The sequence below is a fragment of the Mytilus trossulus genome, chromosome 13, assembly GCF_036588685.1.
Source record: "Mytilus trossulus isolate FHL-02 chromosome 13, PNRI_Mtr1.1.1.hap1, whole genome shotgun sequence".
Classification (NCBI taxonomy): domain Eukaryota; kingdom Metazoa; phylum Mollusca; class Bivalvia; order Mytilida; family Mytilidae; genus Mytilus; species Mytilus trossulus.
The window spans coordinates 48463327-48483303 of NC_086385.1; the positions used below are offsets into that span (position 1 = coordinate 48463327).

The following is a 19977-nucleotide window of genomic DNA, read 5'->3' on the forward strand; positions in this document are numbered from 1 at the left end:
TGAACTGAATGACTACAAATATTTGTTTCTGTTGTCTCTAGAAACAATTACTTCATTAAGATCGGCACTGTGTTTATTTAATACAAAGGAATCTACTTGTAGTATAACATACTAATATAACAAAGAAGTTCACCTAAGACAAAATACTGTACTTGAAAGATGAAATAGTCATTATAACAAAGTTCACCTAAGACAAAATGTTGTACTTGAAAGATGAAATAGTCATTATAGCAAAGTTCACCATAGACAAAATACTGTACTTGAAAGATGAAATAGTCATCATAACAAAGTTCACCTAAGACAAAATACTGTACTTGAAAGATGAAATAGTCATTATAAAAAAGTTCAACTAAGACAAAATACTGTACTTGAAAGATGAAATAGTCATTATAACAAAGTTCAACTAAGACAAAATACTGTACTTGAAAGATGAAATAGTCATTATAGCAAAGTTCACCATAGACAAAATACTGTACTTGAAAGATGAAATAGTCATTATAGCAAAGTTCACCTAAGACAAAATACTGTACTTGAAAGATGAAATAGTCATTATAGCAAAGTTCAACTAAGACAAAATACTGTACTTGAAAGATGAAACAGTCATTATAGCAAAGTTCAACTAAGACAAAATACTGTACTTGAAAGATGAAATAGTCATTATAACAAAGTTCACCTAAGACAAAATACTGTACTTGAAAGATGAAATAGTCATTATAGCAAAGTTCACCATAGACAAAATACTGTACTTGAAAGATGAAATAGTCATTATAGCAAAGTTCACCTAAGACAAAATACTGTACTTGAAAGATGAAATAGTCATTATAGCAAAGTTCAACTAAGACAAAATACTGTACTTGAAAGATGAAACAGTCATTATAGCAAAGTTCAACTAAGACAAAATACTGTACTTGAAAGATGAAATAGTCATTATAACAAAGTTCACCTAAGACAAAATACAGTGTACTTGAAAGATGAAATAGTCATTATAGCAAAGTTCAACTAAGACAAAATACTGTACTTGAAAGATGAAACAGTCATTATAGCAAAGTTCACCTAAGACAAAATACTGTACTTGAATGATGAAATAGTCATTATAACAAAGTTCAACTATGACAAAATACTGTACTTGAAAGATGAAATAGTCATTATAGCAAAGTTCACCATAGACAAAATACTGTACTTGAAAGATGAAATAGTCATTATAGCAAAGTTCAACTAAGACAAAATGTTGTACTTGAAAGATGAAATAGTCATCATAACAAAGTTCACCTAAGACAAAATGTTGTACTTGAAAGATGAAACAGTTATAACAAATTTCAACAAAGATAAAATGTTATACTCTTAAAGGATGATTAGAGTAATCCATTGTGTTTTTGAATTACTTTAATAATATAGTATTTTTTTCTGTATTTAGACAATGATGCCATGATAAACTAAAAGAAAATGCTGCATTAACTACCATGCTTTAAATTATCATGAAAGAAGGTTAAATTGCAGAACAAAAGCTACAAATTTTATTGAAAGCTATCAGATTATTAACAGGTACACTCAGCCATAATATTAAGTGTAAATTGGGTACATCCATTGGACATACACCCTCATGGATGTATCTTGTACCTTCCAGGGCACCTGAAGTCATACAGGGGGGGGGGGGGTTCACTGTTGCTTAAAATCTTTGGTTTGCCATGTTGTGACTTGTGTACTATTGTTTGCCTTTTTATTTCTTAACCATGGCGTAATTCTATGAGTTTAAATGTCCATCTGGTATCTTTCCCACTCTTTTATTAGCTTGCCTCATTAATTTTTGAGATGTTTCCAATGTTGATTTTCTTTGTTTGTGACCTGTTTTCTCAGATGCTTTATTTTCACTTTCCAATCGATCAGAACAGACATACCTCAGTCATTGTATAAATTCCTATGAGGTATGGTATCCTCATTAAATCTTCAGCATTGTTTAACACAGCACTCTACAAGGTCATGCACGATATGATGGATCTCTCCCATAGTAAAACACATGTACCTGGTGAACAATAGGGTAGATTCTAAAGCATTGATGCTACTTTGAATCTGGAGCACATTGGGATTGTGTGCATTAATAAATTACTAAGTAAATGAGGGTTTTCTACCATAGAGAAACAATTTAACATATGTACAACAATAAGGTATATTCTAAAGCATGGATGTTGCCTTAAATCTGGAGCACATTGGAACTGTATACATTAATAAATTACTAGATAAATGATGGCTCTCTAGCTATTTAGCTCCCATAAAGAAACTATAATACCAACCATAGTGCAGATTTTAAAGCATTGGACCCTATTTCAAGTCCAGAGCAGGTTGAAATGGTCTCTAAATTAAATCTTTGTCTTTGATTGACACAGCTCTCTACAAGGTCATACAAGCTTATATAGAGACTCTCCCATTAGGAAACATATGTATGAACAAGAGAGCAGATTCTGAAGCATGGACTCCACTTCAAGACTGGAGCAGGTTGGAATGATATGCTGACAGAACTTTGTTTTTAATCCAGATCTGTCTGTGTCTTGTCTATATTTTACATTGCCTCTTTTTATCAGCTACCTGGGGTAGAAGAAGAGGTTTATATGCTTTATGTTACTTTAAGCTAAGATATGTGTATCTCCCTTTGAATATATATCTCAGAGGTTTGTTCAAGTCTAAACTGTTGCTCTGTCTATGTTTTACAATATGCCTCTATCTTAATCAGCTACCTAGGGTAGAAGAAGAGAGATTAACATACAGTTACTTTCATACTTTATCTACTGGGTATAAGCCAAAATGTATTTAACTTTGAAAAATTTATCTCAGAAAGTTAATTATTCCAGTCTGAGTTCTTGTCTATGTTTTACAATATGCCTCTGTTAACAGCTATCTAGGATAGAAGAGGTTAGCTTTAGGTTACTTTCTTACTTCATCAATAAGTAAAGATGTATCTTACTTTAAGGTTTTATCTCAGAACAATGTTCAAGTCCAGTCTGTGTCACTGTCTATATTTTACAATATACCTTCTATACTTTACAATATGCCTCTATTAATCAGCTACCTGGGGTAAAAGAAGAGGTTACCATTAGGTTACTTCATACTTTGAAGTTTTATGTCAGAGGGTTGTTTAAGTCCAGTCTGTGTCCCTGTCTATATTTTACAGTATGCCTTTATTAACCAGCTACCTGGGGTAGAAGAAGAGCTGTTAACATTAGGTTACTTTCATACTTCATCAATAAATCTACTTTGAAGTTTTATGTCAGAGAATTGTTCAATTCCAAACTGTGTCCCTGTCTATATTTTACCACATGCCTCTATTTTATCAGCTACATGGGGTAGAAGAAGAGGTTATTTTCATACCTCATCAATAAGTAAAGATGTATCTGACTTTGAAGTTTGATGTCAAAGGAAGTGGTTATGATAAACTTTGACATGTAAGTCATATTTCTGGTTTTAAATTGTATTTAATAGTCTAAGGTATTAAGATAAATTGGTTATTGATTATTACTACATGTTAACATGGCCTTCACAGATAAACACCCCTCTTGTGAGGGGCAATATATTTCAGATTGATCTCATGTTTCCTGCTTTTAAAGGATTAATCATAAGTGATATTCAACAATCATAATAAAAGCAAGGATCATGTTCCAGAATGTTTTTAAAGGAAGTTTTGCAGTCTGCACGATTAGTCACTAGTCCTATGCCCCAGACTAGTAAAATTTCATTCAGACTAGTAAGTTTTTGTAAAATTTTGTTTGAACCAATAACAAAATGTCAGAATATATATCTCCCGACTAGTAGTTAAAAAAGTTTTTGGTGCAGACTGGTTTTGAACTAGTTTGATTGAGAAAAAAAAAGTAGCATTTGGACATCAAAGATCATCATATTAAGTATTATTTTTATTTATTGGCTAAAATTAGATCATATGATATATTTTATTGACTATAATAGTTTGGGTTTAAGTTAGGGTGAGTTTCTTTAAACAGGATAATCAATCTGGAATAATCAAGCTATTGTAAAATTGAATGTTTTGAGCTCTATAGATAATTAGCTCAAGGTCATGTGACATATTTTTCTTTATCTAGAACATATACCTAAAGTTTGCAATATTCTTTTTTTAAATTCAGTATTGAAAGTATGTTTATTCCAATTTGACAGAATATTTCCCAATATTATGATGTATTGTTTCTTATCATTATAGTCATTATTACAAGTCTTGTTTTTGAAACCTAAAATGTAGATCGGCAGCTTAGTGTACAATGATTCATAAAGAAGATTCGGTACTGATATTTGTGTTCCAACTTGCATGCACCATACAAACAGCGACAACATAATGCTTTGGTTTATAAGTTAATCATAAACTAATTAAATCAAGGTAGGTATGGGGCTTCCAACATACATCAAAGACATATTCTGGAAACACTTCCCAGTTAAATAGGACTAATTAGACCATTACGTAAGACCCAAACTGGCTGCATGCTATTTTTTCAGAGTACGTAAATTTCATTTAGATTATTTGAATGACTTGATTAACAAAAACGAGATGGAAATAATCTATTTGGTATCACATCAAATAACTATCTCATCTTAAAACATCTGTATCATAACTATAGTCTGTTTCTGGTAGTAAAATGTATTTTTAGCATACATGTAACAAGCAGTTTGTTTTTGAGTACTGGTTTGGAGAGCAGATCTAGGGGAAATAAATAAGGGGGTTGGGGTCGAGGAGCATGAATCTTTGTACATTTGATTAATTCCTGCCTGTTTTTGGTCATGGTTCAGGTTAAAGTTTTTGGTCAAGGTTCAGATTAAAGTTTTTGGTCAAGCTTCAGGTTAAAGTTTTTGATCAAGGAACTGTTTGATGAAGTTGAAGTCCAATCAACTTGAAAATTATGATATGGTATTTCTCATTATGATACCAAATTAGAGTTTTTAGCCCAATTTCTGGATCCACTGAACATAGAAAATGATAGTCTGTGTACTGAAGGATACGGTCTTGTTTTGTCATTTAAGTTTCATTTCTGATGAGATATGTCAAGCAGAAGAAATAATTGCCTGTATGTAGTTTGTCCATTATTTACTTTCTGATGATATGCATTCTCTGACAATTTTTGTGATGTATTATAAAAATTGCAAAGCAAATTGCTACAGACAGCCTGTATCAATGAACGACACATTCTCTGCTGTAACTTGTAAAATCTTACACATTTGTTACATAATTTTACAATGAGACATATAACAATCTGTTTCTACATATGTTATTATATTAACACATTTAGTTTTGCATTCTTCCATATTGTCAAGAACAATAGTTTCTCCATATGTTGTAAAGTTTTGCATTATTTCATATCGTCAAGAGTACAAGCTGATATTTCAAAAATAAAATCGTGCTTGTGAAAAAGCCAGACTGAGTAGCGTTCCGAATACTCAGCAATTTCAAAGATTTTTTACACTTAATTCCCTAAAGTACCAACCATTTATCTGTTATACATATCTTTTTGATCTATTCTATTCTTTTAACATTAATCTTTGCTTTTTTGCAATATGTTTTAAAAAAGAAATGAATTAATTCTATTACCTGAAAAATTAAAACTATTTAAGTTTATGTCTGTTATATATACCGTCACGTTCCATTGCTGGTTCAGAATTTTCAATGGAAATTGTGTTTTTTGCAATCTTCATCTACATTTATCTTGTAGGAATCGTTTATGTAAAATTAAATGTAAAAGAACCAACAAAAAAAATCAAAGATATGAGAGTTTATAATTGTCCGTTAACTGATAAATTTAAATGCATTAAAAAAAAATCAAATAATAATATATGGGAGTTATTGCCCTTTGACTGATAAACTTAATGAGTTAACAGGGGACATTACAAATCATACCACATTTTATTTTCTATGTATAAACTTGAATGAGTACTGATTGCTGCTGTTAAATAAGAGGAATGCACATTTGGTGTGAACATAAAATTAGGTTATTGCACAATAAAGCACAGACAATGAATTGTTTTCCACTTAAAAAGGGAGACAACTTTCAAATAAATTGCACATTAATTGTAAGGACCTTAACATTTACCATCAATGTAAGGGCTTCAGAATCTGAGCTATTGACTTTATGGTATAAGCACTTATATAAAACACTTAGAATTAATTGCAAATGAAAATCATGCTATATATGAAAACTTCAAATTAATTAGGGCCCCGCCGAAAAGGCGGGTCGCCCTATAGTGATCAGTCTGTCCGTCCGTCCGTCCGTCCGTCCGTCCGTCTGTCCGTCTGTCCGTCCGTCCGTAACACTTTCGTGTCCGCTCCATATCTAGAGAACCATAATGATTTCATACTTTATACTTTACATGTATATTAACCACCACCAGAGGGTGTGTCATGATGTATGTACAACTTCCTAGGTCAAAGGTCAAGGTCAAAAACTTTGGTTTCAGTTGACAACCCTGTGTTCTTTGGTGAAGATCGTGTCCGCTCCATATCTAGATAACCGTTATCATTTTATACTTAATACTTAACATGATTATTAACCAACACCCAAGGGTGTGTCATGATGTATGTACAACTTCCTAGGTCAAAGGTCAAGGTCAAAACCTTTGGTTTCAGTTGACAACCCCGTGTCCTGTGGTGAAGATTGTGTCCGCTCCATATCTAGATAACCGTTATGATTTCAAAGTTTATACTTGTCATCCATTTTAACCACCACCAGAGGGCGTGTCATGATGTATGTACAACTTCCTAGGTCAAAGGTCAACGTCAAAAAAACTTTGGTTTCAGTTGACAACCCTGTGTTCTGTTGTGAAGATTGTGTCCGCTCTATATCTTGAGAACCATTATGATTTCAAATATTATACTTGACATCCATTTTAACCAACACCAGAGGGTGTGTCATGATGTATGTACCACTTCCTAGGTCAAAGGTCTGTCTGTCTGTTGGTCTGTCCATCGCTAACAAATTTGATCCACACTATATTTTGAGAGGACAGCTGTTATTATTTCATACTTTATACCTGACAAACATTTTCAACTTAACATATATATTAAATGTGTCATAATGTATGCATCCTAGGTCAAAGGTCAGTCCGTTGGTCTGTCCATCTGTTCGTTGTTCTTAACAAATTGTGTCCGCTTTACCTCTCGAGAACCGTTAATATTTCATACTTTATACTTGGTGGGTCATAATATATTGAAGGCATAATTCTAAAAATATGTGACAAATATCAATTGGGCAGCATCTTTAAACATTGTTCAAACATCAATCCATATATCCAGAAGTCACCTTAGAGTAGTCAACAATGAGTTCACATCATGCAGTCATATCACTATTATACTATGAAAGTAAGTTGAGAATATTTATCAGTTTTAACTTAAAATCTTAGATTAAAATCACATGTGAGACTATGTAATAACTTCCAAATAATGCTTCATATCAGATTATCCATACAACTTATTTACCCCACATTATTGACAGCGGGGCCCAAAGAGATGGCTCCCATCTCAATGAAATCTAGTTTCAAACAAAAATCATGCCGTTTGCAAAATTTTTTATTACTGAAAAAACAAAAGTGAATACTGTGGATTCATTTATTTTCATGGGTACCAATTTTCGTGGATTAAGAAAAACTTGCATATTCGTGGATATTTAATTTTGTGGTTTTGCTGAAGTCTGCATACAAACCTATTGAAAAATTATCATTCGTTGAATATTTAATGTTGTGGTTTGATTGTGCCCACGAAATCCATGAAAATTGGTATCAAACGAATTAATGAATCCACAGTAACAGAAATAAAAAGGAATTTAGCATGGATTGAATGATTGATGTTGTTATTTACAAGTTGTCTCTTACACATATGAGACTTGAGTATTTTTTAGTAATAGGGACATCAAACAGTAAAGTATAAGTAACGCTGTATTAGATGCTTAAATATTAATTACCTTGCATAATGGTACCTTGGAAGAATCACATTATCATTAGCAACTTAAGTACATCACACATAAATGAGTCCTTGATATTTATATATATATATATATAGCATTAACATAATAGCATGCAAAAATTCCAACATGCAAAAACAAAAGAATAAAAATTGAATCACAAATGCAAGATCTTATTAATTGCCATATATATATATAATGACATTTTAAGAATAATCTGCAGTTGCTATAAATAATTTTAAAAAAATTAGCAGAAAATAAGTACTCTTACACAGAAAATGGGGTTTCAACTGAAACTGAATGTCCCCATTAAAAAGCTTTTGATAGTTAAAAAAAAAAGGGGGGGGTGTCTGCATGACCCCTGTGCCCCTCTCTGAATTTGCCGCTGATAAGAGAAACGTTCTTTACTCAATTTTGATGTTTGATAATAATCACGTGCAGGGTGACAATAGAAATAGGCTCTTCATCAGCTAACCTTCAATTCCAATTTGCATTTCATTCTAATGTCCATGAATATTCACAGAGAAATAATATTGATTCTCCAATTGTAATGAGAAATAGACTATAGATTCCATACCTGCCCAATGCCAATGCAATGGCCTTCTTCCATCTCTTGTCACTCTTGTGTTTGTATACCTTACTCACTCTTTTATATCTCCCTTTCATCTCACTTTGAACATCTGGAGAGAAAACTGTGCATCAGGCCAATAAGAAATAGACTATAGATCCCATACTGTCACAGAGCATGGTATAGATTTGTAGTACATCAGAGAATTTGTTCTATTGACAGTCGCATTCATCATTTTCTGTTGTACAGAATGTAGATTTATGTTTTGATCTAGTTGGAATGAAAGAAGAAATAAGTGTGTCGTCATGGTGAATGTTTGTGTTTTGACAATGTCATTATATAACATGTATAAGAAACTATAGTAGGGAAACTATACAGTGTTTTTTGGAGGATATAATTGTGTCTTTGCTTGGATGTTAATAAAAGTAACAGGTTAGTTTTCATTGATTATTAACAGCTTCCTCGAAAAAGTTTCCACGCAAAATATCATGCTTGATAAAAACTGCATACATAATATTGTAAAATGGACAAGCCTAAATTCATTCAGTTCCTAATTCCCATCCTTTAAAGTTTGGCAGCAAAGTAAAAAAAGTATTTCCTACAAAATGAACAAGCAATAATTTGAAGTTTTTATAACTTTCTGAACTCCAGACTGAGAGATAAATGACATTAATAATATATATAATAAGCATATTTCTGTAATTGAATTTTAACCCAGTTTTGTATTTACAATTATTATTCAGATTTAAAATTGAGCAAATCAATTATTAGAAATACTCTTTTCCTTTTCTTGTGGAAAAAAAATAATATGCAAGTGCTTTCTTTACTTGACTTACATAATCCCTGAGAAATCGTATTTGTGTGTATTTAGTCATATCTATGTTAACATATTTTGTGTGTACTTATATTTTCGTGTTCACCAGAGTCAGCTGTCTAAACATTCGTTCAAACCAATCTTTCTTATTGTATAACATACATTGTAACACTAAATATTGACAATCTATACATGATTGACTTATTTCCTTGTCTCTCAGAGATGCTTCTGAGAGTTTGATTCAGAGCTCCGGAAAAGTTTGCTGAAGTGCATTCTCATTGTTTGGATGAGAGTTCCTATGAAAAATAGCTTTGATGAATAATGTTTAGAAAATAAAAAGTTTCAAAAAAATCGGTATAAATCTTTATAATTCTCACCGTGACTGTTTTAAATACCAGTATCTTGCAGTGCCATGCTATTGTTGTATGACTTATGGAAGATCTTCAATACATTTTGAAGTATTGAATTTTTCTTACAAATTTATAGCAACACCTGGATTAGGATGTTCTTGCTGGTATGTACTTTAAGTATATAGATATCAATTCATTTCTCCATTGACTTCAACAAAGACATTTATACAGTTATATAATGATGTTTCACTTTGTGGTTATCTTTTATACCAGTATAATTGAAAAGTGGTTTTGATGTACAGATTTGTTTTTAATGATATTTTGCATACACTTTTGTTTTTTACTGATCAATGTTCATATAGAGAATAAAAAGTAGGGTCAAGGTTGAGATCTTAATCTGACACATTTTAATGTGTCTGTATCTTTGAAGTATGCATGAAACTTGTTGAGCAACATGACTGATGCCCCATCATCAGTGGAGCAGGATCTTCTAACATGATTCCTTACACTGAGCACCTTTAAGATCACCCCTAGTTTTTAGTGGGGGTTCATGTTGCTCAGTCTTTTAAGTTTTCTATTTTGTGTTTTGTGTTCTATTGTTTGTTCTTTTTCGTTTTTAGCATTGGTTTTGTCAGTTTATTTTAGATTTATGAGTTCCAATGTCGTTTTCTTTTTTAGCCATGCGGCTTTGTCATTTTATTTTAGACTTATGATTTTGAATGTCACTCTGGTATCTTTTGGATCTCTTTTGTCAGTCGTATTCGTTTGTGAAAACTTTAAAAGTTTTATTGTCATTCAGAGATTTTTGAAGAAATGTAGGGGGATATACTCCATTGAGTTTTTATACATGTGTTGGTGCTTTATAAGCATTTGATAATCAGGTATAAGTCAGCCAATCTGAGTGCATTTTTTAACCAAGCTTTAGAGAGGGGGTCTCATTGGGGGGTTCTTTGATCCTGCTTACTGTTTTGTCAGATTTCCGTATTCCACGTAACACTATGTATGTAAGCAATTCTCATTTTTTGGTCATTTCCTGGGTCCCACTAGATCTTATTTCCCGTTTTCACGACACAATAATTTGACTTTCACGTGTCACGCTTACAAAAAATCCGCAATCCCGCATCACGCTTAGACCCCAATGAGACCTGCTGGAGAACTTAACTCATCAAACATTTGTACTTTAGTTACTTTGATCCAGAGGTTAAGTTGTTACCACCAGTACTTTCTCATTTCCAACATGTTGCTAAAGATTGTATAGTTATTAAGGACATACTTAGTCAAAGTCATAGAAATGTTTGTTATTATTATTGAATTAATGATGTATAGAAGCTGTAAGGTGATGAAGGTGACTACAATTTAATTAGAGGTCATCAAGGGCAGACTTTAAGGATCTCTATGGGAAGTCTAAATATTGGAATAGTCACATGAATGTGTGTTCCCAACAGGCTGTTTATATGGCCTCATTTCCTCACTGGCTTTGTACAGCTTGTTTTGTAGATGACATACATTTTCCGAAAAATCTCAAGGGATCTCAATTTCTATAATAATTTGAACTGCAAATTGCTTAGAAAAGTGGCAGTGGTTTATTATTTGTTTTTTGGGTGCTAATTTTGGGAATTCTTTGTGTTCAGGTGAACTTCTAAATATAGAACAAGTTTCTTTTTGAAATTGACATTCAGAATGGTTGCAAACCATGAGAATAAAGAGGGGGGATTGGATCTTTATCAGGACTCCGGGATCGGTGTTTTTAATACTGGGATTTCGGGATTGACCCTTTCGGGATCCGGGAATTGTTCTTTCGAATTTCGGGATCTCAGGATCTGGTGTTTTAAAGCCCAGGATTTCGGGATCAGGACCCCTCCTACCCCCTCTCAATAAAGTATCCTCCAAAAAACATTTTGTGCCCCATTCCACCAAAGTTTATATACATGTACTAACAAAAATCATTAAATCCACTGACATGACTGTTGCTATTTCGCAGTTTCCTTATATTCTGTCAAGGACGTAATCATCTGTAACAATTGCATGTGACCTTCAAACTTATTGTTTATTAAACAAATGTTAATAAGTATTTATCTAGAAGGTTTCATAGTCTGAAGGTCACAGACATTACCTTTAGCATTCAAATACAATTGAAGGGAAAGCCCGCTAGCTTTCATCCTCTTTTTATAAGGTGACATTTGTCACAGTTATGAATACAGTTGAACTGAAAGCCCCTAGCTCCATCCTCCATCTTTATAAGGTGAAATGGCCATTGACTTTTCCTCATTATTGTTCCGTTTACAAGCTGTGTTATCCATCTATTGTTATGTTGAAATGACAGATTAAATTATAAATATCAGATATACATAAAGTGAATATATTAATGCATCAAAGTGGCAGATGAAAAGAAAAGTACATTTTCTTTATGTCTATACAAAACTCAACCTGGCTAAGAAAGTTCACAGTTAACGGTCAGAATGGCATGTACTAATCTGCTGTCTGTATTTCTGGACTGGAGTAATTTCAATTGTTTCCTTGACAGACTTATTATAACAATTTTCTAAAAGGCAAAGTACATTTTTTTATGTTCATGTAACAAAGACCTAGCTGGCCTAGAAAGTTCACAGTTAACAATCAGAATGACATGTACTAATCTGCTGTCTAGTAATTATGGACTGGACTGGACTGGAGTTAAAGTTCTATCATTTAATGACAGACTGAAAGTGAAAGTACATCTAAAACTGATGCACACATCTGACAATTTGGCAAGTAGCAAGTAATATAATAAGTCATTTAAATCTTTAAACTGGAATTGAAAAATCAAATTTACAAAAAAATATATGTATGAAAATATGAAAGTTCAGTTAGATGAGGATTTAATGTATTTTAATTTATATTAGCAAGTTAACTGGATTGGTTCAAATTGTTTACATACTGTAGAAACATACTGAATCAAATTGACTCAGTCATGAAACTTCTTCCAGAACTAGAGACCAGTCCAGGTTTTACAATATGACTTTGCATGACATACAAATAAGTACAATATATATCCTTCCTATATTTGAATAAGAAAGATTAAACAAGAAATTGTTTAGTTGTAATTTGTTTATGTAAAGTTGTACTATGTGACATGGTGAAGTAAGAAAAGGTTATTATGTGCTATATTGTGAAACTGTGACATGGTGAAGTAAGAAAAGGTTATTATGTGCTATATTGTGAAACATTGACATGGTGAAGTAAGAAAAGGTTAGTATGTGCTATATTGTGAAACATTGACATGGTGAAGTAAGAAAAGGTTAGTATGTGCTATATTGTGAAACATTGAGCATGCAATACTCAAGCCTCTAAAAATATCTGAAGCTTTAATATCATGAATATTCTCTATTTATATTCTTTATCTGTTTTTGTTTATCATATGTGGGCCTTTTTAGCCAAACTACAGATAATTGTTTTTGTATGATTATATTTAATTTCCTTCAAAATATTTATTTGATGCACTTTTAATACCTTGCATCAAGGATTTGTATAGTCTAACTATACAAATCCTTGCTTGCATTATTCTTTTAAGATATTTTCTCTATTATGATTATTCTGTTGAAAAGATAGCATGAATTTCTAAATTTTGGATTTATTATGTCAATTCTAAATGGAAACATAGACCTTTTCTTTCAGTTGTCTTAAATTTCATACTCTTATATACATACTAGTACCATTTGAGCTGCATCAGTCATATAGAAATCAACCCTATGCAACTGCTTGCAGTGGCAGATCCAAAGGGGGGTCCCAGGGGTTGGAACCTCTCCTTTTTTTTGGACGATCAATGCATTTAAATGGGAACATATAGTTAGAACCCCCCCCCTTTTATCCTGGGTTGGGAACCCCCCTTTTTAAAATGGCTGGATCTGCCACTGGGCCTTGTATACATGTAAATGTATAGATGACATTGATTGGTTTGAAAAATTCAAATTACAAAATATAAATCGTATTTTGTAGGCTTCTAAAAATATAGCAACCCAATTTTCTCAAACAATAACAGACTTTCTGTAAGCAGCTTCGGAGACTCACTCACTTGTTGTTTTACTCTTGTAGAGCATTAATCCGTGAGATTAATAAGATATTGGCTATAATACAGGTGGATTAATTGATATTTGTTTAGCGTATGCAGGTTAATTAGGAATGACATGTAATATACTTACCTTAATTAGAACAAGGTGACCTGGCTTGTATTTTCGTCAGCGTAAGTAAGATTTGTTATTATAACAGATATAACTCAAACAAGAAGTTTTTTTCTGCGGTATTTATTGTTTATATAATAATTGCCAGAGTTATAAGAGGATCAACATAGCATAACGAAAAATGTAAATATGAATATATTTTGAAAATATGGTGAGAACAGAGAGAGAATGAATGCAAGACAGTTTTACATCTAGTATAAAAATTCCATTGAAATATATGGCCACTTGTTCTCAAGGTTACATTAAAATAAAAATTTTGGTTTGCTGATAAAAGCAACACACTAAAAAATGGCACAGTGTATCTAAGAGTTGTTAGGGTAATATGTGCCCCTTTCTCTCTCTCCCCCCTAAAAAAAAAACCCAAAGAGTCCTGAATCCATTTACAGAGGGGCCTGGTACCAAAAAAAAGTGACTTTGGAAATTGAGATTGACAAATACTCAATTAAACATTTTAACCAAAATTTATGCTTTATGTCAATGAAAGTCTTTCTGGTTTATATATTATTTTAAGACATAATAGCCTTGAATCAGATTGACATCTTGATTGTCAAATTAAGAATTAATGATTAGCTTTATAAGTTGAAAACACTTCAGTTAAGATTGAAATAGCACTTTAAATGTAAGTTTAATTATGTGTGGGTGTTAATCAGGCAGAGATTATCAGATTAAAGAGATTATCAGATTTGATGATCAACCATCTAGATCTGGAACTGTAGACACCTTGGTTGATCATGTTGATATATCAAAACTTTCTTGGGCGTAACTAATAGCAGTTAGATAGTAACATCTTCAGAAGAAATCTCCCTGATGTGTATTGATTTAACTATTTATAGCTCTTAAGTCAGTTCCTCAGAGTCTCTATGATGGTAAAAATAAAGAGATTTGGATTAATGAGAAGGTTCCAACTCCCAGAGAGATTAAAGTTGACCTTAGAGAAATTGTTAGATGAATTTGGCTTTCTTTTTATGTCTTCGAGTGAGTGCAATTTGTTTCTTAGTAACATAGTATACAATCTTTACTTTCAAATATTTTGATTTAAGCATTCAGTATGTTTTATTTAAAAGCTTGAATTTTTTGTCAACAACTTTCTTAAGACTGCTGTATACAGTTGTACCTCAGCATGGTGATGTTGATGGTTTTCTGAAAAAACTGTGGCTTTGGTCAATTGTGTTTGTATTGTTGGATTGCTTTCTTTTATTTTGAAATATTTAGGTGGAAATAACCCTAGAAAAATAACCCTAGCAAATTGTGATAGTGAGGCTAAGATTAAGAGCATTGCTTAAATTGATAATAGAAAAAACAAAGAAGATGGGAATGTCAATCCATGACACAAAATCTGTATCACTGTGCACATAGAAATAAACACAAAAAGAAAAGGAACGGTGCTTTTATTGCTGCACTTCATCTTGAAGTCTCAGTGATTCTAGTCTTTAACCAATGGAGCAAAAAAACTTTCACCTCTAAAAATAACTTTTAAGATGGCCCCTTTACAGCACTGATTTGAGAGGAATTCTAATAATGTTTATTCTTCAAATTTTCATAAACTTTGAATAAGGGTGAACATAACAGACGCTGTCTGAGATCAATATAGATGAATCCAGAGGATTTCTTTAGATTTGTATTTAATCGTTAAAAACACAAATTAATCTGAAGTCCACCCCAATTTGAAACTCCCACAAACTTCTGATCACAATCACTAAGGTTGTTGAGTAGATTATGATAGTTCTGCATTAATTCAAACGTTTCTGGTACATCTGTCATTATCTAAAGTGTGATGTAAAAGCATTTCATATCTCTGTAAAGATTATCTAATACTAATCTAATTCACAACTCATCATAGCTGCTATTTCAATTATTGAAAAATATTCAAGATTCTATTTTTTGTTATCTGTGTGAAGAAAATGTTTTTCCATTATTGAAAGTTTTGTAGCTCATCATATCACAAGTATTTTGTAATTTTATCAGAATTCCACTCTGTAACTCTTACGATTGTTGATATCAAAACATACAAAAGTTTCTTTGATGTAATATTGAAAATACAAACCGTATTGAACCTTAGTAACAAAGTTTTTTTTAAACTCAGTGCTATTGATCTTCAATAACCTATATTTTCAGGGTTCTCTCTAAGGCGAGTCCATGAGTCCAGGACTCATCAAAATCTGTCTGGACTCACCATTTTCAAAACTGAGTGAGTCCACAAATGCATCAATCTTTTGTATAAAATCTGAACACAGTTAAACACAAATAGCATCATTTTAATAGCAAAAGTTTAAAAGTGATCTGAATTTAATGTTGTTTCATTGCTCTAATATAGACTAAAATATTACATTATATTACAATAAAATATTTTCTTCTTTCTGTTGGACTCATCATGGCCAAAAATGACCCTGGACTCGCCTTCAAATTTTTTTAGAAAGAACCCTGATTTTTAGAAGTAAGTTTATTTTAGTTGACAGTAATGATTTCTTGATTCTGTATACTATACCACCACAGAATCTTATCAAACAGAATTTCCTATTTGAGAAAATGACCTTTGAAAGTTCTTGGTGTATAATACTATATCTAATGTTGTCCTTATACTGTGACTTATATCATTTCAAAGGTTGTGAAATGCTCCAATCACAATATTGGGGATAATTAAGATTAGATGATGCATTTTCAATGGCATTTGTTTACTTATTGTGTGTAATCGTCACAAGGTTAATTTTCAAACAGCTGTTTTAAAAGTAACCAGTATTTTGTATTATAGGGTAAATTGAGAATGTCTAGAAAGAGACGAGAAGAAACATTAAAACGGGTCACATTTCCAAACTGTGACTCTGATTCGTCAACGGATTCCAGTATAGAATATGAGGTATACATGCATGATATCAAATTGTGCATGTGATTTTAAAAAAAATCCTGGCCTACCAAATTCATAAATTTAACATTGATTTGAAGTAACGGTTTATGCTGCATGCTTTATGATGCTGTTAAATGCTGAATGGAAGTTTAATTGAAAATTAAGAAGGTTTATTAAGTCTGTGTATTAATGTTTATAAAAATGAAAAGTCTACAATCAGAAAATTTGACAAAGATGCCAATAAAAAATAGATATAATGTTCTTGTGATGTTCTATTTGAATAAAAAAGGACATTTTCAAAGTACTGTTTTAAGATAAGACCAAAGTTCCTTCCATGAAATAGGAATAAAAAATGAATTGTTTCAAGCTTTTATTGCTATTTTTCATCTTGATATTTCTACAACTTCTTCTGTGATGAACTTGGAATGAATCTTTTGATTGCTCTCCGAGAACTAGAAAATACTGACCTTGACATTTATTTTAGTTTCTTAAATTTTAGATGACATAACTAAAATTTTACACTGGAATTTCTATTAATTTTACCACTATTAACAATTTGATATAAATAGAAAATTGTAAATCTTGCTTCATTTATTAAACATTAAAATATTCTTAAAATAATTCTAGCACTTAAAGTTACTTATGTAACCCTGGCATACTGATATTTTAATACCAATATTAAAGAACCTGATATTAAAGAACCCGTGTTATAATTTGCTATTTACTACATTATACTAATACATATAGTAGTAAATTTCTTCAGCCATATGTTGCACACAGGAATGTTGCGCGTATTAATGTATAAATATTGTCAATTACAAACCCTGTTAACTCTGGACAAAGATTTCAAGTTAGTATAATCTATCTTTCCCTGCATGTGGAAGGATTTCCATACTAAACTCAGACTTCTTGTCGCCAATCGTGTTGTTATTACAGTATGTTACATGCATGTCAAAATTGAATAACTTTTTTTATTGAATATTGTGTAATATTAGGTTAAATATGTAGAGTCTTCATGTTGGTTATTGCTCTTTATCATGTTTATTTGGAACATTCAGTGACTAACATATTGTCAAACCTGTATGTCAAGGTCAACCTTGAGACTAGAAAAAACTGACCTTATATTACAGACATGACCTTTGAACTTAAGAATTCAGGTTTGAAGTGCCATTATATAGAGTCTGAATGTTGGTTATTGCTCTTTATCATGTTTAGTTAAAAAAAATTAGTGACTAACATATTGTCAAACCTGTAGGTCAAGGTCAAGTTTGGAACCAGAGAGCTGACCTTCGAATTGAAGAATTCAGGTTCAGAGTGCATACATGTAGAGTCTTGATGTGGTTTATTGCTCTTTACATTGAGGATGATTCAGTGACTAACATCTAGTCGAATTTGTTTGTCAAGGTCAACCTTGAGACCAGAGAAAACTGACCTTATATAAGAGAGGTGACCTTTGAATTGAGGAACTCAGGTTCAGAGTGCATACATGTAGAGTCTTGATGTGGTTTATTGCTCTTTACATTGAGGATGATTCTCCTTAATGGGGATATTCAGTGACTAACATTTTAAATCAAAACTGTATGTCAAGGTCAACCTTGAGACAAGATAAAACTGACCTTATATCAGGTGACCTTGAATTGAGGAATTTTAGTTCAATAAGTGCAAATATGTTGCATGGTTGATGTTGGTTCAATGCTCCTTAATGGGGATTTCAGTGACTAACATCTTAAGTCAAAACTGTGTGTCAAGGTCAACCACGAGTCCAGAGCATTAAAACTGATCTTTAAGGAATTCTGGTTCAATTTGTGCAAATATGTAGAGTCTGGATGTTGGTTAATGCTCATCTAAACAGTTAATCCTATTTGATAATGTCTAGTGCTGAACCAGAAAAACTGGCCTTAATATAGAGAGTTGACCTTTGAACTGAGATGAAAAATGCATAGGTATTACTATAGTGGGACAGGACATGTGTGCATGACCTTTAATGTGACAGGGAAGGTTTTCACTTAAGAGATAATTTATTTATGAGATTAAAAAAGTAATTAAATTAGAAAAAAAAATATTTGAATTTAAAATGTATTAAAAGGATAAAAAATGGTTGAAGTAAATATATTGCATCTTTTTATTTTTATATTAAGTTCATATTGACCTGGATATTAAGCAGGTCTAGCATACAGATCATTGAGCTGGATTGCTACAAATTTATGTAACACTTGTGAACTTAGCTACTATAAGTTTGTGTTAGTCCATAACACATGTTGCAGGGAGGAATGTGTTAACATTTATATATAAATATTGTCAATTATAAACTTGGTTAACTCCTGACAAACATGTCCATTCACTTTAATCAGGATTTCACTGTACATGGAAAGATTTTAATTCAGTTAAATCAGGATTTTACTGTATATGGATAGTACTAGATTTTCGTAGTAAGATGAGACTTTATTATGTGTCCAGTAAGGTATGCTACACCATATTATATATAATTGTTATTTTCGGTATTAGGCACTGACCACTTATTTTGGAGGCTTTCCTCTTTAGACACATATTCCTTTTTCAAACTTAATCTTAGAAAAATATTTTTTTTAAATAAACTACAGGAAAAAGGATTCTGAAGACAATAAAATGTTTTTTTTTTTGTAATTGTAATTTATATTTTTCTTAGTTCTTGAGAAACATTATATATATATAAACTGATATTTTTAATATACATGGCTGCCGCGAGTGAATAGGCAAAAGCATTTCATATGTTAAAATTTTGAAAAGAGATTAAGAGAATTATAATATTCAATACTGTTCTTGCTTTTTTTTTTTTATATATACATATATTTGATTAATTTAACACCAACATTTTTTTTTTCTCACTTTTCTCCTGAAAACAAGTTGAATCCAAAAAACACACAGAATTAATAAAGGGTAATTTTCATCCATGTTAAAACACAAACAAATGCTAAGAATTTAATTTGCACAAATCTGATGCATGCTAAGATCATTTTAAGAAGGAGCTGATATAATATCAACATGCAGTTTAACATGGTATATAATGTTTCTATGTTTTGATCAAAGACTCATTAAGGAAAATAACCTTGAAGTTTCTATTGTCCTTGAAGGTCAAATTAAACTGTAAAGATTTATAGCAATTTTCAAATAACTAAAAATCAAAGTGATTGTTATCTTTATACCATTTAGTTTTTAACAAACCTTCCCTCTATTTTTTCTAAGTTTAAAAAAAATCAAAGATTCGTT

The 19977-nt window shown here is 31.7% G+C and overlaps 1 protein-coding gene across 4 annotated transcripts in view; it reads left to right on the forward strand.

Moving 5' to 3' along the window:
• The window catches only part of LOC134695031 (serine-rich adhesin for platelets-like), a 178460-nt gene that overhangs the window by 85693 nt on the left and 72790 nt on the right, over positions 1-19977 (forward strand). The window contains exons 1-2 of one of the 4 annotated variants that reach the window (XM_063556170.1): positions 8872-8940; positions 16639-16743. The exons of 2 other annotated variants lie outside the window; for them this stretch is intronic. In XM_063556170.1, the coding sequence (XP_063412240.1) occupies positions 16651-16743 (93 nt within the window). In that variant the 5' untranslated portion in view covers positions 8872-8940; positions 16639-16650. Of the gene's footprint in view, positions 1-8871; positions 8941-16638; positions 16744-19977 lie in introns of those variants that run through there. One more of the 4 variants, XM_063556169.1, reaches the window with a different exon arrangement.